Below are 27,711 nucleotides of genomic sequence, written 5' to 3'. Positions count from 1 at the left end.
GGGCACGGCGCCGACCTGGTCCCTGTGGGCGCGGCGCAGGCGGGCGAGCCGGCCAGGGAGGCCGCGCTGCTGCTGGTGTCCGGCGAACTAAAGGCAAAGAGGAGGGAGGGGACCCGCGGGAAGGCCGTCAGTTCTGGTCCTGTCCGACGCCGCGCCTGGGCGGCGGGGCGGGGCGGGGCGGGTGGCCCCCGCGGGGCCTGGCTCCCACTATTTCCACGTGGCCGACTGGGGGATGGAGCGCGGGGGGATCATGTCGAGGAGGTATTCTCGCTGGCGGTCCACGGCGGACGAGGTCTTGTGCACAGCCAGGCTCGGGCTGACGAAGGCCAGGGTCCCCCCTGCAAAGGAGCCGCGGACGCGAGGCTGGTGAGGACGTGCGGCGCACCCAGCCCACGCGGGCCCTGCGGCCACAGCGCCGCCCCCGCGCCTTCGAGGCCAGAGCTCAGGCCTCCTGGCTCTGGACAAGCCCGAGGGGGCATGGAGCAGGGGACCAGGGACTTGACCAGGGGGCACCCTGCTCAAGGGCCCCCCGACATCACCACTACGCCACTGAAGTCCGCAATCTACACCGTCATCCCAACCACAGGACTTTGGGGCTCGAAGCCAGCCTGGGCCGGAAATCTCAGACTCGCCCCCCTACCCCCACCCCCCCGTGGCCAGCCACAGCCCACGTGCAGAAAGAAAGCTTGGTGTGGGCCTGAGGCCAGGCCCAAGTGCCACGGGACCCACACGCCAATCCCACACAGGGAGTTCTGGTGGTCGTGGGGCTTGAAGTCGTGGCCTGGATGCTGTCCCCTGAGCTCTTTGTGCTCAAGACGGGCGCTCTACCATTTGAGCCACAGCGCCACTTCCAGCTTTTTGGTGGTTCACTGGAGATAAGAGTCTCATGGCCTTTCCTGCCCAGGCTGGCTTTGAACCAGGATCTTCAGATTTCAGCCTCCTGAATAGCTGGGTGACAAGCGTGAGCCACCAGCACCCGGCCCACAAGTAGAGTCTGCAGCTGAGCAGACCCCAAAACCTCCCAGCCCAGCTTAGGGTGACTTGGGCTTGGACGCTGGCCAGGGCCACCCACTCCGTTCTCTGCAACATTCCCAAGCCAGCTGCTTCGTGTGTGCCTCCTGCTGCCGGAACACACGTCCAGCCCCGCTGCCTGCCCAGCCTCCGTGGCTGGGCAGCCTCCACCTGGGGCCCACACCCCCCCAGCCGTGCTTAAACCTGGAAATCACCGCAGCCGTTTGGGAGGCCATCTGGGCAACGTAAGGCCCTTGGTGCTGCCAGACCCCCCTGCCCCCCAGTTCCCATCTGCCCGTGGGGCGAGGTGCAGCGGGACGCACCTGTGCTCAGTGGAGTCTTCTTCCAGCTGGAGGCCGCGCCCCGGCCCGAGCCCCTCTCGGAATGTCTGCCGGTCCTGCTCACCAGGGCGGTGGGCGAGGCGGTATTCTGTAGCTTGGGGGACTGGCTGAACGTGTGGAGCACGCCCCGGGGTGCGGCCGAGCCCCGGGCCAGCTGGCTGGAGGCCTGCAGGGCGAGAGAGAGAGAGCGGTGGCTCAGGGGGCGCGGGGGCGGCCGTGCGAGGCGCCCACCCACACAGGGTCCTGAGAGCAGGGTGGTTACAGCGGGGGAGAGCGGCAGCGGGCAGTGTCGGGCAGTCGGTGACTGGCGATCGCGGGTGGCCGGGCGCCGGCGGGTGCTGACCTGTAGCGCCGCCCCGTTACTCCAGCCGCGGGCCTCTCCTGAGCGGAACGCCAGCTTCCGCCGGGGCTTTGTGACCTACAGACGGGTGGAAATGGGTCAGGGAGGACGGGCCGCTGGGACCGGCCATCCACGCCACCTGCTGCCTCAGACGCTCGGGACCTCGAGGAAACAGGTTTAGTGGTTTCCCAACACCTGAGCCAAGAAAAACTGCACACTGCAGCTTCGGGTCAGCGGGCGAGGAAGACAACCTTAAAACAAGAGCGTGGCTGGTGCCTGCCACACATGCGGCCCATGAGCGCCGCCCCACGGAGAAAGCACAGGACCTAGAGAAAGCACAGGTTAGGGTCGCAGCTGCCAGGGCGCCACTGTCCGGTGCAAAGCAGAGGCTGGGAGCGGGAGGCGGGCGTGGGGCCTCTTACCTGCTTCAGCACGGGGTGCGGAGCGGCGGGCTCGGCCTTGGCGCTGGGGGGCCCTGTGCCGGGCCCCTGCTGCAGCAGGCGCTGCTCGATCTCCTGCTCCTGCTGCAGGGCCTTGACGAAGGCGGCCTTCAGGCGGCTGGTGTGCTCTACCTTGAGAGCCTTCTTCTGATTGGACGTCATACACGTCTCGCACATGACTGCCCCGCCCTTCTCCTCTCGCCAGCGGCAGGTGAAGTCTGTCTTGCACTGTGCGCAGGTGTATGGCTCTCGGGACAGCACGGGCGTGGCCACTGGCAGCCGGCCTGCTGGGGAGGGGCATGGCCATGAGCGCAGACTCCGGGCCGGACCCAGGGCACTGTCCCCACCTGTCGGGGTGGTGCAGGAACTCCGCCCGCCCCCCTACCTTGGGTCTCCAGCAGGTTGTGCACCACCTCCTCCAGGCCCACCAGGTAGATGAACTCGTTGTTGGCAGCACTGGGCAGGAAGGTCATCTCAGGGGCAGGGGGCTTGGGTGGGGGGATCTCCAGCAGCGTCTTCTCCAGCTGTTTGCGCAGGGCAAGCTTGGCCGCCGCCTGGCGGCTGGCCGGAGACTCGGCGGAGGCGACCACCGAGGCCACGCTGCTGGGCGTGGAGCTGGCCTGAGCCGCCGCGCCCGACGTTCCCTTCAGCGACGCTGCGGTGGGCTTTGGGGAGACGACCGCCGGTCAGGCTCCCTGGGTGCTCGCATGCACGCCCACCAGGACACAGGGCCGGTGCTGAGGTGGTGGTGGCACCCACGGGCCCCTGCCGTACTGGGGCGTGGACGCCCCGGTATTGGTGGCGCTCTGGCTGCGGGGAGAGTGGGTCCGGCAGCCAGACCCGCCCTCTCACCCTACGCGCACGCACAGAAGTCTCCTCTTCTGGAACCTCGAGCACATCCCCCGGGGCTCAGAGGGCTCAGGCCCACCCAGGACAGCGCGGCCGGCTGTACCTGTGCCCCGCCCCCCTCCCCGCCCCCGCGGGCAGGGCCACGGGGTGGCATGCGGGACGAGTCCCCTCTGCACTGAGCCGAGCTGCACCAGAACAAGAGCGGCAGCCTCGGTGAGCACGCGTGTCAGCACAGGGCCTGCACACCCAGCCATTTCCTCTGCCACGCAAGCGCTGGCTTCCAGCCACCCATGGCCAGGGGGTGGGCAGACCCTCCCCGCCCGGGCTCTGTGCAAAGGTGAAGGGACAAAGGGCCAAGAATAGCGAGCGTGCGGGCACATCTGCTGTGCGTGCCGCCCCACGGGGAGGGGCAAGGCCCGCAGGGCGCCTCGTCACCACCACCCCCTGCCCACAGCCGTGTGGCCACAAGCAGACCCCACCCTCATCTGCCCTGCCCCAGCAGCTGCCAAGAACCTCCATTCGCAGGCGCTGGGACCCCCGCGGCCCCCAGGGCTCAGCTGGTTGTGCCCAGGGCCCCTCACCTGCGGGATGTTGACGAGCAGGCTGGTGTTGGGGACGTTGGCCACGCGGATGAGCCCCTGCTGGATGATCCTCTGACCCTGAATCTGAACGCTGGGCACGGAGGCCCGAGGCGCCAGGAGGAGGGGCGGTGGGCCGGTGGCGGAATGCTGTCTGATGTTGTGGATTTGCTGTGGGGAGGGAGCAGGAGAAGCCTACTGAGACCAAACACAGAAGGGCGCCCACCCGCTGCTGCTGCCCCGCACGCCTGCCCTGCACGCCTGCCCTGCCCACGCACGCACGCCCCCCACGCACGCCCCCTGCCCACGCACGCCCGCCCCCACACACCCTGCCCACGCACGCCCGCCCCCACGCACCCTGCCCACGCACGCCTGCCCCCATGCCCGCCCCCTGCCCATGCCCGCCCCCTGCCCACGCCCGCCCGCCCCCTGCCCACGCCCACCCGCCCCCCACCCACGCACCCTGCCCACGCATGCCCGCCTCCCACGCACGCATGCCCCCCACGCACATCCCCTGCCCACGCACGCACGCCCCCTGCCCACGCACGCACGCCCCCACGCACCCCTGCCCCCATGCCCGCACCCTGCCCACGCCCGCCCGCCCCCCACCCACGCACCCTGCCCACGCCCGCCCGCCCCCCACCCACACACCCTGCCCACGCAGCCCGCCCCCCACCCACGCACCCTGCCCACGCATGCCCGTGCGCACGCGCTCGCGGCCCCGCTCACCTGGGCGCCCCTGACGAGCGGGGGCATGACAACCTGCGGGCTGGCCTGCGGCCCCAGCTTGGAGGACACCTGCTGCCCACCCCGCACCAGGGGCGGCGGGATGACACTGCCCGGCACGCGCGCGGAGGTCTGTCAAGGACACGGACCGTCAGCCCCTTCTGTGCGTGCGGCTGCCCGGGCACGGCCGCGGAGAGGGGACAGCAGCCAGGCCAGGCTAGTGGGGGGCCTGCCCGACCCCACATGGGGCAGCCGTGGCCTCAGCGCAGCGCCCGGCATGGCTCCACGCGCAGCCGACGTGCCACTGGCCTCCCGCCTGCCCGTGGGCAGGAATACTCACCTGCAGGGACGTCTTGCCAGCAGGAATGTTCTGGGTGCCCCGCACGAGCGGAGGAGGGGTGGTGACGGCGCTCCCGGCAGAGCCTGCAGGCTGCAAGACGGCGGACATGGAGGGGACCTGAGCCCCTACCCGCAGACCCTCCACCCCCAGCCCCCCCTGCAGCCCCGTGGGGAGCAGCCCGCACCTTCTGCGTGGCGGCCTCCTTCTGGATCTGACTCTGCCTGAGCTTCTTCAGCAGGACCAGCTTGGCCTCCTCTAGCCTCAGCTCTTCCTTCAGCTGCTTGATCATCTGCTCCCGGCCCTCTGGGCTGCTTTTCTGCAAGGATGGGGCGGCGTGAGCGCCCCCGCATGCGGTGCGGCCCCCGCGTGCGGTGCGGCCCCCACGCGGCTGGGCTTACCAGGAGGGCCTCGGTGCCTGTCTCCTTCAAGGCCAGCTTGGCCAGCCCGTTCACCCGCGGACTGCAGGGCTGCTCGTTGTCCGACAGCACGATCACGTCGGGCGAGGGGGGTCTCTTCTCAGGCTTCATGTTGCTGCAGGCAGACGGCGGATGGTTAGCACGGGGTGGTGGGCTGCAGACGTGATGTGCCGTGGCGTGAGGGCTGGAGGGTGCACGGCCAAGGGCAGAGAGCAGGTTGCCCCCGGCTGGCTTGTCCACGCTGGTCCCGCATGGCCAGCTTTCCCCTGGGCCTCCAGAACATGTCACGGCACCCCCACAGCCAGGTCCTCACCCCATGCCCTCAGTCCAGCACGCACGGGACACGTGCCGGTATGGCTTCATGAGCCTGAGCCGCCTGTTGGGCGTGTTTCCACAACTGTAGCCCAGGCTACAAGCTTTGAGCCCCAAAACACCATGTTCCCCCAAGACCTGTGTGCTCTGACTTCTGGGCATTCCAGCCCCAGCCCTGCGGTCTCTTGGAAGCACCCTTGGGGCCTCCGCGCCCCCGAAGGGCCCAGCCCTGCGGCTCACCAAGGGTCCAGACAAAGCCGAGACACCCTCGGTCCCCAGCCCTTTGCACGCCCTGGCGGGAGCTTCCACTCCCACACACGCAAGTCAGGCTGGACACGCCAACGCCTGACGTGTCCGAGACCTCATGACCAGCTGTGTGCTGTGGTGTTGCCGAGGAGACGTGGGGAGGTGGGACTTGCGGGGGGCGGGAGGGGGAACCCTTGCCCACCCACTCCAGCAGCCGTTTGCGGCTGTGTGCGGCTGAAGACGCTGGGCGCCCACTAGGTGGCGCTGCGGCCCAGGGTCTGAGGAAGTTAACGGGATGAAGTTGGCTGAAGTTGCAGCTCAAAGTTGTGCCCGCATTCTGCAGCAGACCCCAGTAGAGAGGACAGTGACCCACACCGCTCCACTGCGCAACAACCAGACCCCGCCGCGCGTGCCCGGGGGCTGCGTCCTCAGGAGAGTGGGCAGGGGACAAGGCCATTCTGGAGCCACGGTCCTCTCTGTTCCAGAGCCTCACTCACAAGGCTCAATCAAGGCACCAGCGCGGCCCCACCCGGAGGACAGGCGGGGCCGCCCAGGCACAGCCAGACCCACACGCAGGTTTATCAACACCCCTCGAGGGGAGGGGCATCTCGTGTGGGTCTCTCCAACATGCTACCGATGGCTCCAAGTGCCCCACGATGGTCTTTCAGGGCCATTTCCAGTCCCGTGGTTCTGCACAGCACCTGTGGTGTCCGGGCCAGACCCCGCACAGCACCGCAGCGCCCCTGCTCCCCAGGCAGATGAGTTCAGGGGACCCAAGAGGACTCGGGTGGGGCCTCAGAGCGGCGATGACAGCACTCCCTGAGGAAGCCGAGTGACCGCCACCCAGGGTGGCTTTGCCTGACTTGCAGGGATGTAGGGCCTCCAGGAGGGTCTAACCAAACCTGAACCCATGCCGAGGCCGGGGCCACGGCCGGGGCCAGGGCAGGCAGACATGGCCTCACGGGCGCCCTGACTGCCCGGTCCCAGTCCCGTCTCAGCCAGACTAATCAATAACTCATCCCAGAGATGACGTCACCCGCCACCAAGGATCACTCAGCATCTCAGCCGACAGCAGGGAGTGAACTTCCTGTATGCTAATCAGGCCACCCAAAAGTCATGTGACAAAGGCATTTCCCTCCCTGGTCATGTGATCCTTTAACTGTGCCTTCCAACGTGAAAACCATGGCAACGGGCAGTTTGAGCCGGTCTGTGACACGCTGCCTTCATTTTGAGAAGGGAGGTAAGGGTTCAGGTGCTTCAGAAAATGGAGGCGCCAGACTCCCCAGGGCACAGACACTTCCGATGTGGCACCAGCCCTTAGGGAATTGCGTGGCTCCTGGCACTGGTCCACCTTTTCACACACACCCACATGCGCACGCACGCGCACACACACATACACACGCACACCAGCTCCCTAGTTTCCAAACTGAAAAAACTTTCTTCAGCTGTTTCTGAAGGAAAGTAGAACTTCAAGGGTCTCAGGACTTCCCAGGAGAGAAAATTCAAGAAAAAGAACATGTGGCCGGAATGAGCTCCCGCTTTGTTCAGGGGAAGTTTGTAATTATGGAGAGGAGCAGCAGAGCCCGGGTGGGCCGAATGCGCAGCGCGACCTTCCCACCACACTGCTGGCTAAGCAACCCAACCACTTACATGCAAGACCGACCACCGCGCCCGAGGGGCCCGCAAAGCTGCCACCCCATGGGACAAACCCTGCTACCTGACAGAAACACCCATGGTTTTTGAGGGGAGGCCACAGTTTTATCCACCACCGGTAATCTCCACCAGATCCACCTGCTCTCAGGCTGAGGCCAGGCCGGCGGGGGTCCTCCAGGGGACAAAGAGCCGTCCTTGGGGTCCAAGAGCTCTGTGGCTCTCTGAATGGCCGGACATGTCCCCTTCTCCCCATCACTGCCCCTCACTATTGGCTGAGAACCCAGCAAGGTGAAGCGCTGAGGGGCGGGCTCAGCGGCAGCAGCGGCTGCCTGTCACCCAGGAAGCACAGCACAGAGCTTCATGCACAGCACACGCTTGGGGGACACCTCCGCAAGGCTGCCCCCCAGTGCTTGGGGGCGGGTGGGGGTGGCTTTGTACCAGTCCTGTTTGCTCCGCAGCAAATGCTCACCTTAGACCCCAGAACACCCCCACCCCGCCCTATCCAACTCCCTGGCACAGACAGGCTGCCAGCGGCCCCTGCCTGAGCCCCACGCGAGCCCCAGTCCACCCTTCCAGACACACCTCGACCCTCTGGAGGCTGAGATCTGAGGATCTGGATCCAAAGCCAGCCCAGGCTTTGGTCACATCTCCAATTAACAAGCAACAAGTTGGACATGGAGCTGTGTGGCTCAAGGAGTAGCGCACCAGCCTTGGTGAAAAGGCTCCGAGGCAGCGGCTAGGCCGCGACTTCCAGCCTGGGGACGGACTCCCCTCACAGCAGCCTGACCAGCGCCAGGCGCCCCCCTGCAGGACCCGCCTTCGCTCCCTCCCCAGGGGCTGCGCCAGCCTGGGTAGGGGGGCTCCGGCCTGTGGCACAGCCCGGGCGACTGGGCTCCACCCCTGCCTGTGCACACGGCCCACAACCCCCCCTGACCCCCCCCCCCCGCAGCAGGCAGAAGATGGCTCCCCTCCGAGGCGGGCAGCATGTGCGCGGCTCCAGCCGGCCCTGAGGACTCTACACACCCCCACCCGCAAGGCGCGGGCAGAGGCGGGAGCCCAGGGTGCTGGGCCTTGCCCCCCTGCATAGCCCCTCCCTGAGGGGCAGGCAGAGCTGGGGAAGACGCGCGGCGGGGTGCGGGGTGAACCCCCTCACCAGACGCAAATCCACCTGCAGAGCACACCGGCGCTGGGAGGCACTGCGGCCCCCAGACCTGGCTGGCTCCAACACGGGAGCTGGGGACGGAGAGAAAGACAGGAGAGCCGAGAGAGACCGGGCCATCCCAGCCTCAGAGCCCGGAAGCAACCAGGCCGGGCGTGCGGCTGGGCATGGGTGCGCATGCGCAGAAACACACAGCACTCCACTCCAGCCGGGGACAGCACCCACACTCAGCACCCCACCTCCCGGAGGCCCCCTACTTTGCATGGTACCCCAATATACCACAGGACAGGAAGGCAGGGGAGAGACGTGGTGGTCCTGCGGAGCCTGCCTGTACAAAGGGGCCAGGGTCCGTCCAGGCCCAGAGCTGACCTGTGCAGCAACCGAGGGGCATCGTGTTCAACGCCACTGCCCCCCCCACCCAAGACACGGTGAGGGCTGGGGCGCCGTGTGTGACTCTGGGGCTCAAGTGTCTGGAAACCCACAAGAGCCAACTCCTCCCGCCAAAGCCGGGAGGGGGAGCCTCCTACAGACACACGTGACACGCCGCCACGCACGCCTCCACGCGGCCCTGTGCCCCGCCCACAGCACAGCACGGCCACGCACGCCTCCACGCGGCCCTGTGCCCCACCCACAGCACAGCACAGCCACGCATGCCTCCACGCGGCCCTGTGCCCCGCCCAGAGCACAGAGCACGGCCACGCACGCCTCCACACGGCCCTGTGCCCCACCCACAGCACAGCACAGCCACGCACGCCTCCACGCGGCCCTGTGCCCCGCCCAGAGCACAGAGCACGGCTACGCACGCCTCCACGCGGCCCTGTGCCCCGCCCACAGCAAAGCACGGCCACGCACGCCTCCACACGGCCCTGTGCCCCACCCACAGCACAGCACAGCCACGCACGCCTCCACGCGGCCCTGTGCCCCGCCCAGAGCACAGAGCACGGCCACGCACGCCTCCACGCGGCCCTGTGCCCCGCCCACAGCACAGCACGGCCACGCATGCAGCAGGGCTGCTGACACGCAGGCCCTGGCCGGGGTCCCGCGGGGTTGCCAGCTAGCCAGGCTGCTGAGAACCATTTCCAGAACGAGTTGATGGCAGATCAACACGCTGACCCCCAAGGGGGCCAGGGACCGGCCCACAGAGTGGACACGCTCCACAGGAGCAGCGCACACTCGCGCCCGCACCATCCTCCACCCTCACACTTGACCAGACACCCCGACCCGGCCACCGCCCAGGGCGCCCCAGGCCCCCTCTCCACACGGCCCAGGGCGCAGCGCAGCAGGCCACTGGTGCAAGCCGGCGGGCTCCCCCGGACCCCCACCCGCTTCAACCATAGCACGAGGGCCAAAGCCTGCGGACAGGCGCCACCCCCGCCAGCTGCCTCCCCTGGGCCATCCCGCCACCACGCCACCTGCCACGGCAGCTGGCGTCTCCAGAGACGGACGCCAGTCCTATCACCCCGTGTCTCCCCTGGGCGGGTGGGCACACCTCAACTTCGGCCCACAGAACCCTGTTCCCCCCCCACTCACTTCCCACAGGACCCTGCCCCCCCCACTCACCTCCCACAGGACCCTCCCTCCCCCCACTCACCTCCCACAGGACCCTGTTCCCCCCACTCACCTCCCACAGGACCCTGCTCCCCCCCACTCACCTCCCACAGGACCCTCCCTCCCCCCCCCACACCTCCCACAGGACCCTGCCCCCCCCACTCACCTCCCACAGGACCCTCCCCCCCACTCACCTCCCACAGGACCCTCCCCCCCCACTCACCTCCCACAGGACCCTGCCCTCCCCACTCGCCTCCCACAGGACCCTGCTCCCCCCCACTCACCTCCCACAGGACCCTCCCTCCCCCCCCACTCACCTCCCACAGGACCCTGTTCCCCCCCCACTCACCTCCCACAGGACCCTCCCTCCCCCCCCACTCACCTCCCACAGGACCCTGTTCCCCCCCCACTCACCTCCCACAGGACCCTGCTCCCTCCCACACCTCCCACAGGACCCTCCCCCCCCACAGGACCCTGCCCCCCCCACTCACCTCCCACAGGACCCTCCCCCCCACTCACCTCCCACAGGACCCTCCCCCCCACTCACCTCCCACAGGACCCTCCCCCCCGCTCACCTCCCACAGGACCCTCCCCCCCGCTCACCTCCCACAGGACCCTGCCCCCCCCACTCACCTCCCACAGGACCTCCCCCCGCTCACCTCCCACAGGACCTCCCCCCGCTCACCTCCCACAGGACCCTCCCCCCCGCTCACCTCCCACAGGACCCTGCCCCCCCCACTCACCTCCCACAGGACCTCCCCCCGCTCACCTCCCACAGGACCTCCCCCCGCTCACCTCCCACAGGACCCTCCCCCCCACTCACCTCCCACAGGACCCTCCCCCCCACTCACCTCCCACAGGACCCTCCCCCCCACTCACCTCCCACAGGACCCTCCCCCCGCTCACCTCCCACAGGACCCTGCCCCCCCCACTCACCTCCCACAGGACCCTCCCCCCCGCTCACCTCCCACAGGACCTCCCCCCGCTCACCTCCCACAGGACCCTCCCCCCCACTCACCTCCCACAGGACCCTGCCCCCCCCACTCACCTCCCACAGGACCCTCCCCCCCGCTCACCTCCCACAGGACCCTCCCCCCCGCTCACCTCCCACAGGACCCTGTTCCCCCCCCCCGCTCACCTCCCACAGGACCCTCCCCCCCACTCACCTCCCACAGGACCCTGCCCCCCCCACTCACCTCCCACAGGACCCTGTTCCCCCCCACTCACCTCCCACAGGACCCTGCCCCCCCCACTCACCTCCCACAGGACCCTGCCCCCCCCACTCACCTCCCACAGGACCCTGCCCCCCCCACTCACCTCCCACAGGACCCTCCCCCCCGCTCACCTCCCACAGGACCCTCCCCCCCGCTCACCTCCCACAGGACCCTCCCCCCCGCTCACCTCCCACAGGACCCTCCCCCCCGCTCACCTCCCACAGGACCCTCCCCCCCACTCACCTCCCACAGGACCCTGCCCCCCCCACTCATCTCCCACAGGACCCTGTTCCCCCCCCACTCACCTCCCACAGGACCCTGCCCCCCCCACTCACCTCCCACAGGACCCTGTTCCCCCCCCACTCACCTCCCACAGGACCCTGTTCCCCCCCCACTCACCTCCCACAGGACCCTGTTCCCCCCCCACTCACCTCCCACAGGACCCTCCCCCCCCACTCACCTCCCACAGGACCCTGCCTCCCCCCCACTCACCTCCCACAGGACCCTCCCCCCCCACTCACCTCCCACAGGACCCTGCCCCCCCACTCACCTCCCACAGGACCCTCCCCCCCCCACTCACCTCCCACAGGACCCCCCCCACCTCCCATAGGACCCTGCCCCCCCACTCACCTCCCATAGTACCCTGCCCCCCCCCACTCACCTCCCACAGGACCCTGCCCCCCCCCACTCACCTCCCACAGGACCCTGCCTCCCCCACTCGCCTCCCACACTCACCTCCCACAGGACCTTCTCTCCCCCCCACTCACCTCCCACAGGACCTTCTCTCCCCCCCACTCACCTCCCACAGGACCCTGCCTCCCCCACTCGCCTCCCACACTCACCTCCCACAGGACTGCAGTTATTGAGAAAAACCCAGAATCTCTGAGAGCCAAGCCAGCATTACCTCTGCAGAGCCCTTGGTGCCCGATCCCCATTCCCGTCTGCCCCACACACTGAGGTCCTAACTGAAGGACAGGCGGCCCCTTGAGCACTGGTGACCCCAACTCTCCACCAGATCAAAGCCCAGCACAAAGAGGGAGGGACGGCCACGGAGGAGGAGCCCCGCCGAGGGCCAGGGTGGGCGCAGGGGTGAGGCAGGGCGGGACGGCCCAGCCCCAAGCCCCAGCTCCCCCCGGCGGAACCTGCCGCAGCTGATGGTGCGCTGTGCGTGGTGCGTGGAGACCGTTGCTGCGGCCTGGCCTCAGAGGGCTGCGGGGAGCCGCGCAGGGCCTCCCTGCACACCCCCGTCCTGTCTAGCCTGGTCCCCAACAGCTGAGGTGTGTTGGGGCAGTGGGCAGCGAGCGGCCTGCACAGCAGGGTGCGATCGGGACTGGGCAGAGCAGAGAGGGCCCTGGGTGGCTGCACCCTGGGTTCGGGGCAGGGCCGCATGCCACTGCCTCGGCGGGGCATCTCCAGGGACGTAGTGGGTGGACCCTGAGGACCAAGAGCACCAGGGTGGCTGCCGGTGTGGCGCCGGAGGACAGAGCGGGCGAGGGGAGCACCATGGAAGTGGCTGCACTGTGCCCGCCCCACACGCTCCCAGAGAGGACCGACAGTCCAGCTCCACCCAGCACGCGTGGGGAGGAGCAAAGCAGCGAAGGCCACGCTGGCCGCCCGCGGTGCCCCAGGGGCCTGTGGGGTGCGGAAGCCAGTGGCACTGTGGTGTGGCGGGCACCCTCAAGGGGAAGGGGCGTGTGGGAGCCAGGTCTCCTCTAGCCTGGGCTGCGTGATCGTGATGCCGCAAGCCCTGGCACATCAGTCGGGTCACACCTGAACCCACGAGGCTGGAGCCGGGCAGCCCCTCACACACGGCGCAGAGCAGCCGCTGCCGCCCACTGCTCACGTGGACTCTGCCTGCCCTTCCCAACTGTCACGGGGAAGACAGCTTCGTGTGCCTCGGCCTGCAGTCATCTGGGAAGGACGTGCACCACCACGCCACGTTCTATTCTGTTGTTTTTTATTTTTTGTCAGTCGTGGGTCTTGAACTCTGGGCCTGGGCGCTGTCCCTCAGCTCCTCAGCTAAAGGCGAGTGTTCTACCGCTTGAGCCACAGCGACACTTCTGGTTTTCTGGTGGCTTATTCGAGGTAAGGGTCTCACAGGCTTTTCTGCCTAGGCTGGCCTTGAACTGCGATCCTCAGATCTCAGCCTCCTACCCAGTAGCTAGGATGACAGGCGTGAGCCACCCGTGCCTGGCTTCTGTTCCATTTTGGAGACAGGGTCTCAGCTACATGGCACAGTGCGACCTCACCCGTACAACTCTCCTGGATCCTCCGGAAGCCATATCCTCAGCCCTTTGCTTCTTTAGGCTGCCCTGCCCTGGGATGACAAAGAGCATCTCAACTCATTACAACATCACAACGGGACAACGCAGAAGCCTGCGGCCTTCCGGACACAATGCCCACAGCCACCTGTCTCGCCAAACACAGCCCCGTTCCCAGCACTGAAGTAGCCCGGCACCTGCTCCGTGCCGCCCCGAGAATGGACTGCTGGGCCGGGCTTGGGGCTGACAGTTTCTTTCTGGTGCTTGAACTGTCCCCCAGCTCCTTCTAGTCTTCATGGTGGCCAGCAGGAAGCCACCGACGCACCACGTTCACACCCTGGACACGGCTTTTCTCTTGTGAATCCCACACGTCCTTCTTGTTGTGAGCTGTAGCTCCCGGTGCTGGGGCTTTTGTGCTCGGGACTCCACGCCTGCTTTTGTTTTCCCACTCACTCCAGGCTGGAAAGTTCTGCCCTTTGGCCACATCTCTAGCCAGATGTTTGTGGATCATTTGGAGGTGGACTCTCTTGGGCTTTGCTTTCTGCCCAGGCTGGCTTTGAACCTGTATCTTCCAGATCTCAGCCTTCTGGGCAGCAAGGAATACAGGCAAGAGCACCTGTGCCCAGCCTCATCCACTATTTTTTATTTACTTATTTTTTGGGTCCGGTCGTGGGGCTTGAGCTCTGGGCCTGGGCGCTGTCCCTCAGCTCTTCAGCTCAAGGCTAGCGCTCTACCACTTGAGCCACAGCACCACTTTTGGCTTTTTCTGTGTGTGTGGTATGGAGGAATGGAACCCAGGGCCACCTGCATGCAAGGCAAGCGCGCTGCCACCGAGCCACCTTCCCAGCCTCATCCACTATTTTTAAATGAACGTCTGTGTTGGCCCAACCAGAACCGGAGCCTTGGGCAGTACCCTGCCTACCTCAAGACCACTGCTGACCAACAAGGCCACGTTCAGGGTGTGGCCGCGCTGTAATGAGCACCCCCTGGGCACCCCCCCTAAAAGCGCATGGCCGTGGCCTGGGGGGGGGGCTGGGAGGAGCCCCTTCACGCAGAGCAGTGCCCGCGCGTCTCAGGGCTGCCTGTCGCTGGTGCTCTGCAGGCCACAAGCCATTCTATCACCCCGCCTCGCTCTGCCTCTGCAGTCTGGGAAGTAAACACGACAATCTCCTCGCTTATTAACCACAATTAAAACCGCCAATTCTAATTAATTTCAAATAAAACACAGGTTAGAAGAAAAAAAAACAAGCGGAAGAAAACTGAGGGAAGAGGCATTAGAGAAAGGGTCAAGAACCTTACCTTCTCTGCCTCTCCGTAACACACACACTCACATGCACACACAGACGCACACACATGCACACACGTGCGCACACACACACACCCTCTACCTCTCCGTGCGCCCCCCCCCCCCCACACCCAAATACCTACATCTCTTGGGGATTTCAATTCACTACTCACTATCTTAAATCAAAGGAAATTCTCTTCACAGAATCACCGGGGCCTTCAAAATGCCCCTTCAAAATGAGTCATAGACAGGAATAAGAAACATCAAAGAAAAAGTAGTTTTGAAAAAGAGCCAAACAGAAACTACGGAATACTGTTGCGCTTGCGTTTGGGGGACTGTGTCCCGGGCCTCTGCGAGAAGCAAACCCAGGGCGGGTCTCACGCAGACGCCGCTGGCAGGGAATGCCCCCCATATCCGCAGCGCCCCCACTGCCGAACGTCTCAGAATACCCCAACAGAAAAATGCCGCCAGTGGCTCACACCGTGATCCGAGATCCCAGCTGCTCAGGAGGCTGAGACCTGAGGATCACAGCTTGAAGCCAGCTGAAGCAGCTAAGACCATGAAACCATCTCCAAGGAACCAGCAAAAAGCTGGGATAGAGGCATAGCTCAAATGCAGAGCACCAGCCAAGAGAAGCGGCCAAGTAATAAGCACATGGTCCTGAGTTCAAACCCCAGTAATGAGGGGGAAGAAAAAAGTTCAAGTGCAAGGATGAAATTATCTTCATGAAAATTTAGAAGTGTGCCTGGAAGCCGGGCGTCAGTGGCTCCCGCCTGCCATCCGAGCTACTCAGGAGGCTGAGATCTGAGGATCGCGGTTCAAAGCCAGCCCGTGCAGAAAAGTCCGTGAGACTCTGATCTCCAATAAACCACTAGAAAACCGTAAGTGGCACTGTGGCTCAAGAGGTAGAGTGCTCCTTCTTGAGGGACAGTGCCCAGGCCCAGAGTTCAAGCCCCATGACCGACCAAAAAAAAAAAAAAAAAAGTGTGCCTGAAAGGGGAGCTGCAGCTCAAGCGCTCACTATAGTGCCTTGAGCAAAAATGCCAAGCAGGAGTGTAAGGCCCTGAGTTCAAGCTCCAGTGCCAGCGCCGAATTTAATCAATTAAAATAGTGCTTCGGCCGACTTAAATCTGCAGCTGGGCATCACTGTGTAATAAGTGGGCATCCAATTCCCTCCCGGGAAGCCGCTGGGGGGTTCAGAGGCTGCCCAGGTACACAGCCTCCCATGCAGCCGTGACACGCGACACCTGGTGCCGACAGCGACCGGCACTACTCGCCCCGGCGCCTCCCCAGGAAACAGAGAACGCAGTGTGGGACCCCGGGGTCGGGTGGCCACACCGACTCCTGAGCCGTCCTGTTCCACGCCATCTCCGCACTGAGGGGGCACGCCACCGACACTGTCAGCACCCCCCCCCGTGGCACACACTGTGCCCAGGCTGACACTGGGCACACGCTCACAGCTGCCCATCAACCCAAGGCCCATAACAACCTGGTCCTAGCAGGGGACAGAGACAGTTGGCAAAGGCCCGCTGGCCTGTGGGCCGGGGAACAGCGCGGGCTTCCTGTGTGCTCCACAGCTCATGTGGACACACTCAGTGAGCAGCGCCACGGTCCCGGGTTGCAGCCCCAGACCCAGGTGCAGCCCAATTCCAAGGTCCTCTGCATGGACCCCGCTACGGAGCACGGGCACCAGAGATGCAGGCTAGGGCGGCCCAACGGGTCCCAGGTCTGGGCCCCACCTGAGGTGTACAGACACTGTTCCCGACAATCAACGGAGGAGCAGAGCCCCAGGCCGCCAGCGTGGAAGGCAGCCGTGGGCTGGAAGGAAGAGGGCCTCCTGTGGGTGCTAGAAACACAAAGCGTGCCCCCCTCCCCACACAGACGGGCCTGCCACGCAGGCACACACCATGCCATCCTGAGCTCCGCAGCCTGGACTGGGATCAGAGCGGGGTGTCCTGCGGGAGCAGCACCCGCACCCCACCTCTGCCATGCACACAGGGGAGGGCAGGCCCCTTGCCCCGACTCTCGAGGTACCCAGTAACCCCAAAACCCCACGCTGGCCAGGCACAGCTCCGAGGCGGTGGACACTGACAGCCAGGGGCGGGGGCCGGAGGAAGAGTGCCCCACAGGGCACCCACCGGTCCCGGGCCGTGGAGGGTGTGGTGCTTGGGACAGGCGCGTGACGACGTCCACTCACCTGTGCAAGGTGCGCATGTCCACGGGCCTGTCCCCGGCCAGCCCTTCGCCTCTGCCCGCGGCGGCGTCCTCGGCTGCCCGCCCAGGGCCCGGCTCTGGCGGGGCGCTGGTGTCTCCGTCCGTGGTCAGCGCGGAGGCCAACGGTCCCCTCTCCATCTTTATTTTCTTGCTCTCCACATCAGTGCCCTCTGGGTCGGGGTCAAGGGCTCGCTTCTGGCTGCGGGTCCGGCACACCTCCTCCGTCATCCTGCGCTGTGCGGGCGGGCGGGCACACATTGGAACGGGCATGGGGGAGGGGGCGATGCGCCCGCTTTACGGCACGCGCAGGGGCAGGGCCGGGAGGGAGGCGGCCCCTGATGGGTGTCCAGGGCCACGGGGGGTTCAGCCCCTTGGGCGCAGGGCAAGAACACTGGAGGGGATTCTGTGCTTTCCAGACTGCGAGCAAATGTGGGAAAGTGCGGGGAGGGCGGGGGCCGTGACGCAGGCCGTGCGGTGACTTGGTGGGCCCTGCGTGTCGCCCTGCGTGGGCAGGGAGGGAGGGCCCCATGGGCACCTGGAGGGCGGCAGGGCGCCGGGAGCCGCCGCCCTCTACCTGCGGCACACACGTCTTGATTTAAGGAAGAGAGAAAAAGAAGGAAGAAAAACAGCTGAGTCAGTTTTTGATCCCATGACATCACTAGGCTCCACATGACCCTTCCCAGGATTCAGTCGGAGAGACAAAGCACTTTCCAGAAAACCAGTCTGAACCGGTTCCAGACAACAAGCTGAAGTGTTGTTAACCCTCACGGAGACGGGAGGACAGCCACGTCCGGAGGACAGCCACGTCCGTGTCTGTCTGCGGAGCGCAGGGCTTCCCACAGTGGGGCTCAGGACACCGGCTCTTAAAGGAGCCCGGGCCGCAAGGTCCCCACGGAGCGGGGGAGACTGGACTTGGGGCAGTCAAGGCCTTGAAAAGCCGGGGACTTTGCCAGGAGGACGCGGGCCGCCTGACGCTGCGGGCTCCCCAAAGCTCCACGCGCTTCCCACCACCAAGTCAGCGCCACGCGGCGGGCCTGGCGCCCGTGCCACATGTACACGCACCCACTGTCCCAGTGCCTTGGTCCCTCAGTGGCAAGCACCCTGGCAAAAGCCTGTCCCTGCGGAAGTCCGCCCGAGGCCACCCCTGGGCTGGGGGCTGGGCGGCAAGGGGCCAATGGCCCACTCTAGCCGTGGGAGCCGCCGCGGGGGGCCTACCCGCGCGACCTTTGTGGACTTAAGGGGTGAGAGCCACGCCAACTGGAGGGGTGCTGCGTGCACACCGGACACCCCATGGGCGACCGCAGCCGGCACCAGGAGGTACCGAGCAGGCCGCCGGGCCGGGCCGCTCCCTCAGCACCACCTAGCTGCCAGTTCTGACCGGCAGGTGAAAGACTGGGGGGAAGGGGGTCCCCCAAGCTTCCAGGGTCTCCGACACCTCCTGGGGTCCATGTGTTCCCCTCCAGAGGTACCCCCTGGACTCCTACTCCCGCTGGAGCTCCGCTTCCCATCCTCCCCTAACACCCCCGGACCATAGTGCTGAGAGACTGGCTCGCCAGCATCAGTCGGGCCTGGGAGAAGGGAACGAGCCCCGTCCCGGGGAGAGCACTCGGGGGCATTCGGGTGGGGCAGCAGGGGCAGGCACGCGGGCCTGGGCTGGGCAGAGCACGCCTAAGGAGACCACAGAGAGCCAGGACAAGAAGAAACCCTGCTGGGCGGCACTCCAGGGCCAGCCCAGTGCCTGTGGGCAGGCAGGGCAGCGATGGCCATGGTGGACACAGCCACCCACTGTGACGCCCGGCCGTCTGTGACTCACAGAAGCCCCCAGCTTCTTTTCTCCGCCTCGGCCAGCCCCAACCAGGAGGGGATCCTGCCAGTGTGGCTTCCGGCCTGGCAAGTGCTGACTCTGCGCCACAGATCGGAACCTGAACCCAGCACCTTGGGCTACGGGACGGTGGCTCCGAGGGGCCTGGGAAGCATGGGGCCCCCATCCTGTCCAGGCCCCCTGGGTCGGGGGCGAGAGTCAAGCCTCCAGCCGAGGGCCCCGCGGCCGCCGCCCCGCTGCTCCTCCCGTGCGGTGCTGGGACAGCCTGGAGTGCTGCCAGCCTCCAGCCAGGAGCCTGCGGCGTGGAGGCAGCACCCTCCCCCACCCGGGAAGGACAGGCACAGCTGGAGAGGGCGCGCGGTGCGCAGAGGTCCCAGCTGGCTGCTGCCTCCAGCTCCACAGCCCCACCCTGGCCCTGACGCCGGCTGCCGCCCGCCAATCAGGATGCTGGGACTCCTGGGGGGGAGGGGTGAATGCTGCTCAGGGCGGCCCCGCCCCCGGCGGGCGGAAGGGGATGTGACCTGTGGCTTCCAAGGAGAGGGAGGAAAGGCTGCAGGTGAAGGGCCCCCCAGGGGCAGGGCGGGGCTGCAGGGAGCCCACTTTACAGGGGCAGAGGTCCAGGCACCTGGGACCGCCTGGGCAGGCCAGGGGAGGGGGGGCACAGGGTGCCCCTAGCAGGTATCGGCGGACAGGCCGGGCCCCACCGTGCAGACTCGCAGGGGATTTGGGGCAGATGCAAAGCACCCTAGCTGCAACTCCAACAGCTGGTCCAAGAACCCAGGCAGGGCATGGGCTCAGGACCCAGGCACCGGGGGCCCACACCCACAGAAATCAGGAGAACTGGAGTTTGAAGCCAACCGCAGGACCCACCCTCAGCCACTGAACCTGCCGAGGAGCTGCTGGCCGCCGTGGTAGCCCTGTCACACACACAGCTCAGACTGAGGCCAGACCAGGGCGAAGGGGCCACGACTCTACCAAACACAGAAAGAAAAAAAGGGGCTGAGGGCAAGAGGCAGAGCGCCCAGAGCTGGGGCGAGCGAGGGGAGGGGAGGAGCAGCTTCAGGGAAGGCCGGTCCCCAGGGCAGCTGCACAGACAGGAGCACAAAGCCTGGCTGGTCTCTTCCTGTTAGGTGACTGAGCTCAACCTCCACACACAGGAGCCAATGGAAGCCCGGCGGATGGCGCCATCAGCCTGTCTGTACCTGGAGCACCCACAGCACGGACGAGAGGGTAGCTGGGACTCCTTCTAGAAGAACCTCATACCCCAAAATGAACAATATCCACTCCATTACGGCCGGTCACTTGGCAGGCAGGAAGCTGACCTCCACTACCACCTTCCCATCCCCGCCTCACCCACACGCCACTCGAGACACGGAGCAATGCTGGCCCGGGGGGGGGGGGGACACGGCACACAAATACACCCTGGAACTCACTAGATGCCGTGGAAGACGACCGCACACCTTGTCACCTGGCAGGTGGGGTGGGAGGGGAAAATTGGGAGAGAGGAGGAAGGGGAGACGTGGTTCAAAAAGAACGGTCCGCATTGCCCGACCCTGGTAACTTGCTTCAACTCCACAGTGACAAAGGAGAACCAAGCAGACCCACCAGGCTCCACACTCTCCCCCACTCAAAACCTTGACCCCAGCCCTGTGCTCCACACCCCAGAAGCACTGGGAGCGCAGGGCAGCCCGGCCCCGCCCGAGCTCTGGTCCCCAGCCCAGGCTCTACCAAACCACGCAGCAGGTAGGACAGACCCTGAGGCCTCACAGGAGGGGGCTGAGGGGACCCACGCAGCCCCACGGCCTCACAGGAGGGGCTGAGGGGACCCACGCAGCCCCACGGCCTCACAGGAGGGGGCTGAGGGGACCCACGCAGCCCCACGGCCTCACAGGAGGGGGCTGAGGGGACCCACACAGCCCCATGGCCTCACAGGAAGGGGCTGAGCGGGCCCACCCGACCCCCACGGCCTCACAGGAGGGGGCTGAGGGGACCCACGCAGCCCCATGGCCTCACAGGAAGGGGCTGAGCGGGCCCACCTGACCCGCGCTGAGCCCCACGGCCTCACAGGAGGGGCGCACAGAGGGGTTGTGGAGGCAACTGGGTCTCAAAGGAGGGCCGGAGCAGGCCAACTCCATCTGCCCCTGGGCCTCAATGCCCAGTGGGGAAGGCAGCCTGACACCCCCGGGGACACGCTGAGGGGACGGGCCGGGGCACGCCAGCTCAGCCCTAAGAAGGCTGCGCGTCGTTGGAGCCCTCGGCCTTCCATCCTGCCGGCCCTGGGCCTCGACTCCAGCAGCATCCGGCACGGCTCAGCCCGGACCGGGGCCCAGACAGGGGGACGGGCACGGATCTCTGAACCTCCTGCCTGACCCGGAGGCTGTCGCAGCCAGCAGTGTGGCGACTTCCAGGCGGAAACCACCCCAGGTAGCAACAAGCCCTGGGCCGCGAGGGAAAGGCTCAGATCGAGAGCTCTGGCCGCTTCACAGCCGTGGTCTCCGGAGGAGAGGGAAAGGAGCCCGAACACCCACGGCAGGCAGCCGGGAGTCCCGACAGTCAGAACAGACACCTGTCCACGAACAATGGGTGGACAATCGGTGGGATCAGACGGCTTCTACAACCCTCCACAGCTCCAAGTACACACATGCACACGCATGTCCACTCACACGCCCTCCCGCTGGAGTCTGGAGTCTGGCACAAGGATCAGGAAAGGTGGGCCTTGCGCATGCTCACCACTGAGCGCACCCCAGCCCGAGGTCCTCCCTGGGCATGGTTCAGTGAGGCTGTTTGGGCTGGGTGGGGCGCAGGAGTAGAGTGCCCACCTGCCTGGCCAGAGCGAGGCCCAGTTCAAACCGCAGGAGCCCCAAAACAAGGTGCACAGAAGTGGCAGGGCGAGAAGGGAAGAGACAGGATGGGGTGGGATGGAATGGGACAGGGCGGGGTGGGGCAGGGTGGGATGGGATGGGGCGCAAAAGACCAGGCGCCACCTGCCCCAGCCTCCTTATCCTGACTGCACTCGCAGTGGGAGCCAGGCCCTGTGGCCCCCAGCTCTGCTTCCCGCTGCCCAAAGACAGCCCGCAGCCAGCTCCCGCACACCCAGCCCCGCCAGCCTGGCCCTGGCCCCTGCACACACGCCTTCCAGGGCTGCCATCGTGGGGAGGTGCTCACGGCCCGGCCCGGGAACCAGCACAGACCTGCCAGCGCCAGGGCTGGTGAGCTGGCCCAGAGGAAGAAGGCTCTGGAAAAGCTGCACTGGAGCTGGGCCCGGGGCAGATGCTCAAGTACACAGATGAGGGGAGGACTTCGAGAGGGACAGACCCCAAGGGACACATCAAGGAGCCCGGAAAGCTGCTTCCACAGGCCAGCGAGGAAGACAGAGGGAGCTCCATGGCCAGAGAGGCTGATGAGGTGAAATACGGGAGACCCCAACCCGAGCCATCCCAGTGCCGCGCGACTGCCTGGAAGGCAGCACGCCAGGGAGCGGCAGGGCCAGGCATCTGCGGGCCCCCGGGGAGCCCCCGTGAGGCTGGGCTCATTAGAAGCACTGGTGCCAGCCTGAGTCAGGGAAACAGGGTGGAGACAGCCGACCAGCCCCATCCGAAGCTGCAAAAGCTCACAGTCCAAAAAGATTCGCACACAGCCGGGCGCTGGTGGCTCCCGCCTGTCATCCCAGCTACTCATGAGGCTGAGATCTGAGGATCATGGTTCAAAGCCAGCCTGGGCAGGAAAGGCCATGAGACTCATCTCCAGTAAACCACCAGAAAACTGGAAGTGGCGCTGTGACTCAAGTGGTAGAGTGCTCGCCTTGAGTTGAAGAGCTGAGGGACAGCACCCAGGCCCAGAGTTCAAGCCCCATGAATGACCAAAAAACAAAGCCAGTCTGGACAGGAAAGTCTGTGAGACTCCAATTAATCATCAGAAAGAAAACTGGAAGTGGTGCTGTGGCTCAAAGTGGTAGAGCACTGGCCTCAGCAAAAGAGCTCGGGACAGCGCCCAGGCCCCGAGCTCAAGCCCCGGGACTGATTGGGGGAAAAAAGATGTGAGATGTGCTGGGTTCCCCCAGTGACACAGACATGCAAGCTCAGAAACTGGCCGGGCACGGGAGGGGGACAGGAGAGGGAGGGGAGGGGAGGGGACAGGGGAAGGCCGTCAGGAGACCCCCCCCAGCGTGGTGCATGGGACACAGGCTTGGCTCTCACACCCAGAGCATCATGGCGTCCAGTGACAAGCCAGGACGTCCCTGTGCTGGAGGCTGAGCTCCACCGACGGGGAGCCCGGCAAAGCCTGGGGTGTGCTATTAGCTTCAGGAACCGACGGGGAGCCCGGCAAAGCCCGGGCTGTGCTGCTATTAGCTTCAGGAACTACCAGAGGCAGCCTAAGAACGAAGCATCCGGTCGCCGGTGGCTCATGCCTGGAATCCTAGGCATTCAGGAGGCTGAGATCTGAGGATCACAGTTCAAAGCCAGCCGAGGCAGGAAAGTCCCTGTGAGACTCTTATCTCCAATGAACCACTCAAAAAAAATAACCAGAAGTGGTGCCATGGCTCAACTGGTACAGCACTGGCCTTGAGCACAAAGAGGCTCGGGGCAGCACCCAGGCTGTGAGTTCAAGCCCCACAGCTGACCAAAAAAAAAAAAATGAAAGGAGGTGGGTGGCGCGTGCATGCAGTCTCAGCCGAAGGACAGGGCAGGCAGGAGGCCCTGAAGCTGGGTGTGGCGGGCACGCCTGTAATCCCAGCAGGAAGGCTGGTCAGGAGGCCACAGCCAGTCTGAGAGTCCGAGTGAGACTCTTACCCAAAAGATTAAAACAAAAAAAATCACACAACACACGTCACGCGTGGAGGTATGTGCAGCGGAGGGCAGGCTGCGTCACCCCGCCCAGCAGAGTGCGCATCCCTGTGCAGATGGTGTGTATGTGGACACAAGCAGGGCTCAGCACGGATCACCTCTGAGAAACAGCGGGGTCACCATCCCCAAGGAGGCAACCGTGTCCTGTGCACACAGCTGCAGAGACGCGTAGGACCAGGCCTGGGAAGACCTCACTGCCCCCCACCCCACCCCCAAACCGGGCCGCAAAGTGGAAAGTGACCCCTGGGACTCCCAGCCTCAGCCTGCCAGGCCCCACCCAGACCCTCCCCAGGGACGGCATCTGGAGGCCCAAGCCTGGTTCCGAGAGGCCCTCGGTGCTCCAGCCCAGCTCCATCCACTGGCGGCTGCACTCAAAGGAGCCCTGCGTGGGCAAACAGGCTGCCAGGCCCGGTGCCCCTGCCCTGCCCAGCCCGGGATCACTGCACACTAACCCTGCCAGGTTGCAGGGCTCCAGAGACGGGAGATCTGGATCTGGGGCATCCCAGTCAGGGCGGGCTAGCTCAGCTCCCAGCCTGGAGGAGGGGCTCTGCTCCCCATGACTGGCTCTTAGGCCTGCCATTTCCATGCCATCTGCAAGACTCACAGCAGGGAAGGGGAGCCTCAACCCCTGCAGGCCCAGGATCCCTGACACCCCACTGCCCCTCCTCCAAGGCCACCACATCCCCAAAGGGCCAGAAACCGGTCCTGTTCCTGGAGAGAAAAGCGAGGACAATGCAGGGGCCCAGGCGCTGGGTCAGGCCCCTCCCGCAGGCCTGCACCTGCGCCATCCAGAAAACTGACCAGGGCTTCCCCACGGGCCCAAGCTCCTGCCAACACGGTCAGCCCTCCTGCGGGGTGGGGCTCTGTGGACACCTGGGCTGGCAGCCACCTCCGGGAAGCAGCTGAGATGAGCAGTCCAGAGGAGGTGTCCACACAGGGAAGGTGGACTGAATTCCTTTAGTAAAACACACTGCTTATGAATAAAACAGAACTGTCATCCTGCCCTGGCCAGAGCGCAGAGCCTTTCTCTCAGCCAGTCGCCGGTCCCAGCCACGGCACTTCAGCATAAAAAGCTTCCTCCAACCTCGGGGCCTTTACATCTGACACCCCCCCCATATTGGCTCCGTCTAATCCCTAATAATGTGCCCCTTCCCCTAGAACACGGGACACCTCTTTTGTTGATTGTCACCAGGGACCCAGCAGGCCCATGCCTGGCCCAGAGCGGAGGATGCACGTGTTTGTACCCAGTATGCACAGCTGTCCCCCACTCTCCTCCTTGGAGAGAACTCGGGATTGTCTTCATGCCAAGATAAAACCAAAACTGGGTAAGCCCCAGCCCTGCAAGGTTAGATCTCACCATGAAGAAACAAACCCAAACCAAAGCAAACCCTGCCACATGCCAGATATAAAAACCAAATCAAAAGGGAAAGACAGACCCTAATCCAGGGGAGAAAATAAGGTCCCTAGATGTAAGCGTAAAACCTCCAAAAATAATGATAACTAGAGTGCATTGAAGTAAAATCTTTAGCCAGGTCCTGGGGGCTCACACCCTGCAACCCTAGCTACTTAGGAGACTGTGGTCTGAGGGTGACAGCTGGAAGCCAAGCCAGGGCAGGAAACTCCATGAGACGCATCTCCAATTAACCAGCAAAAAGCTAGGAGCAGAGCTCTAGCCTTGAGTGAAAAAGCTCAGGGACAGCACCCAGGCCCCGAGTTCAAGCCCCAGGGCTGGCACACACAATGAACAAAACCTTGTGTCCAAAGAACACAAGAGAAGAGGCCAGGCTGAGACGGGGGAACAGGACCAGGTGCGCACCGGCTGAGGGTCTGACGCCCGGACAGTGCTAGTCTCACAGAAGCACCTAGGTTCCAGCCCCAGAATTCTTACAACTCAGCAACAAAAAGATAAACCATCTCAATCAGAAATGGGCAAAGACTTAAGTAGACATTCTCTAAGATACATATACGAGGAGATGCTTACCACCAGTAAGTCATTGGGGAGACCCAAACCAAAACCACCAGACGCCGCTTCACACCTTCCTAAGATGTGCGATTCAAAGCTGCACAAAGCAGGGTGCCGTGCATGGTGGGAATCAGGCCTCCACCCCCCACTGGGGGATGCACAAAGGAGGACAAAAGCAGCTCCTCAAAAACTTCCAAGCAAATGATCCTCTGAGCCAGTGGTTCAGGCCCAGACATGTACCTCAAAGACAGCACAGACAGAGCAACCTGCGTGAACACTAAAAAATAGCAATATTTACAAAAGCCAAAAACAAACCCTAATGTCTATCCATGGAAACATGGTATGACTGATCTGTGGAATATGACACAGCCAGGAAAAGGAATGAAAGTCAGGCACCTGTGGCTCATGCCTGTAACCCTAGCTACTCAGGAGGCTGATAATGTAGTTTAAAGCCAGTCTAAACAAAAAGCTCAGGAAACTCAATTTATCAGCAAAAAAAAAGCTAGAAATGGAGCAAGTGGTAGAGCTCTAGCCACGAGCACAAATGCTCAGGGACAGCATTTAGCCCTGAGGTTCAAGCCCCAGAAGTGGCGCCAAAAACAAAATTAAAAAAAGGAACAAAATCCTCACCCACGGTTAAGTGAAAGAAGTCACTTCACGTAAATGGGGTCATTTATATGAAATGGCCCACAGAGGCCACACCACAGTCAGAAAGCAGCTGAAAGAGGGGCAGGGCTCAGAGAGAGAGGGGGGGGGAGGGGAGGGGGGAAAGGGGAGAGGGGGAGAGAGGGAGACAGAAAGAGGGAGAGAGGGAGACAGAAAGAGGGGGAGGGGGAGAGAGAGGGACTGCTGACCCGTGGGGTGTCTTTTTGTGGACAACAGAAATGTTCTATAATAAAGAGGCGATCGTTGCACATTATTCATGTGTGTATTAAATGCCAGTGAACTGCACATTTTTACACAGTAGCCAGCCAAGGCACACTTTCCCCAGTGAACCAGCAAAAAGCGGGAAGTGGAGCTATGGTTCAAGAGGTAGCGTGCCACCCTTGTGACAGGCTCAGAGACGGCATCGCCGATTTCAAGCCCCGTGTGACAGGCGCGCAGACACACACGACACACACAGCAGTTCTGCAGCATTTTGTTGGGCAGGTGGGCGCGGCTCAGGGAGGGCACGCATCTGTGTGTGCAAGGCCACACACACAGCGTGCCGAGCCACCAGGCCTTCCCTGGCCGTGGCAGCCGCTGCCTCCTCGCCCTCCCTCCCTCCCTCCACCTCCAAGTCCTGCCACACAGACCCACCCCCAGGAACCCGCCGGGCCGCGCCGGCCTCACAGCACCCCTCACAGCACCGGGCACGGCAGTTTCTGTGCATGCGAAGGCCCTGACTCAGTCCTTCCTCACGTCCCCAGATCTTTGGGAACCCCACCCCCACCCCCAGACTGAAGGGGGCTCAGTGCCTTCTTTCCCTCAGTGCTGGCCCTGGACTCTCTCTGCACACACGCACGGCCCACCAGGCCACTCTGCCCGCGAGGCTCACATCCACCCACCTCAGCAGGCAGGCTGGCGTGGCGCAGCAGGGGCGGGGGGAAGGCCACCCCGCTGTCCGCGGGGCACCCCAGAAGCCACACTGTGTGGAACACGCGAGGCCATGGGGGGACTGCAGGCAGGGGTCTGCAGACTGGGGGCCCGGCCGCCTCAGAGTGCCTGGGAGCCACAGGGTGTGTGCTAGGCCCTGACAGGACCACCGGCCCCCTCCAAGGGTAGCGCACGGGAGGCAGCTCCCCGCTCCCCACCGCCAAGGGCAGCCAGCACAGAGCAGGGCAAGGCCCGGGGCCAGCACGGACCAGGAAAGACACCAGTATTGGAAAGCAAAGCTTGAGGGCAAAGGCTGGGGGCCAGGGTGCCCTGCCCTCTGCAAGGACCACGCAGCCCCGAGCCTGAGCACATGCCAGGGAAGGCGCTGCCTCCAGGCTGGCCTGGGGGCTCCTGGAACTGGGCTCAGGAAGGCCCACCGAGGGGCCGGCCCGCCCTCCCGCAGGCCCCGCCCTCCTGGCACTCACCTGGCCTTGGGGGAGGACGCTGGTCCTAACAGATGGCCATGGCCACAGCTACTTGCAAAAACGCAACTTGCGCGAGCGTGCTGAGCAAC

General features: G+C 64.7%; 1 protein-coding gene across 2 annotated transcripts; it reads right to left on the bottom strand.

Annotated features, from left to right (window-relative positions):
* Positions 1–129: 129 nt before the first annotated feature.
* On the bottom strand, positions 130–27,711 carry Gatad2a (GATA zinc finger domain containing 2A). Of its 2 annotated transcripts, XM_042671178.1 has the most exons (12): positions 27,623–27,711; positions 16,917–17,167; positions 5,024–5,156; positions 4,810–4,941; positions 4,626–4,715; positions 4,289–4,417; positions 3,563–3,730; positions 2,518–2,797; positions 2,115–2,419; positions 1,696–1,770; positions 1,335–1,518; positions 130–338 (listed from the first exon to the last, which is right to left on the bottom strand). In XM_042671178.1, exons 2-12 carry the CDS (start codon positions 17,159–17,161, stop codon positions 208–210), a joined length of 1,872 nt encoding a protein of 623 aa, XP_042527112.1. In that variant the 5' UTR covers positions 17,162–17,167; positions 27,623–27,711; the 3' UTR covers positions 130–207. The 2 variants fall into 2 exon arrangements, with proteins under 2 accessions (XP_042527112.1, XP_042527113.1); XM_042671179.1 differs by lacking the exon at positions 1,696–1,770.

This window comes from Dipodomys spectabilis, unplaced genomic scaffold (genome assembly GCF_019054845.1).
Source record: "Dipodomys spectabilis isolate Male_0828 unplaced genomic scaffold, ASM1905484v1 ptg000609l, whole genome shotgun sequence".
Lineage (NCBI taxonomy): Eukaryota > Metazoa > Chordata > Mammalia > Rodentia > Heteromyidae > Dipodomys > Dipodomys spectabilis.
Note: the sequence above shows the minus strand (reverse complement) of the source record. Positions and strands in the feature narration are given on the sequence as shown.

Bases quoted from the DNA above. Each gene is read 5' to 3' on its own strand.
- Gatad2a (XM_042671178.1), bottom strand. From the start codon at position 17,161: ATGACGGAGGAGGTGTGCCGGACCCGCAGCCAGAAGCGAGCCCTTGAC. The intron at 4,418-4,625 runs GTGAGTATTCCT...TGTCCTTGACAG, and splicing joins CTGGCAAGACGTCCCTGCAG to ACCTCCGCGCGCGTGCCGGG. The intron at 3,731-4,288 runs GTGAGCGGGGCC...CCCTCCCCACAG, and splicing joins CGCTCGTCAGGGGCGCCCAG to CAAATCCACAACATCAGACA.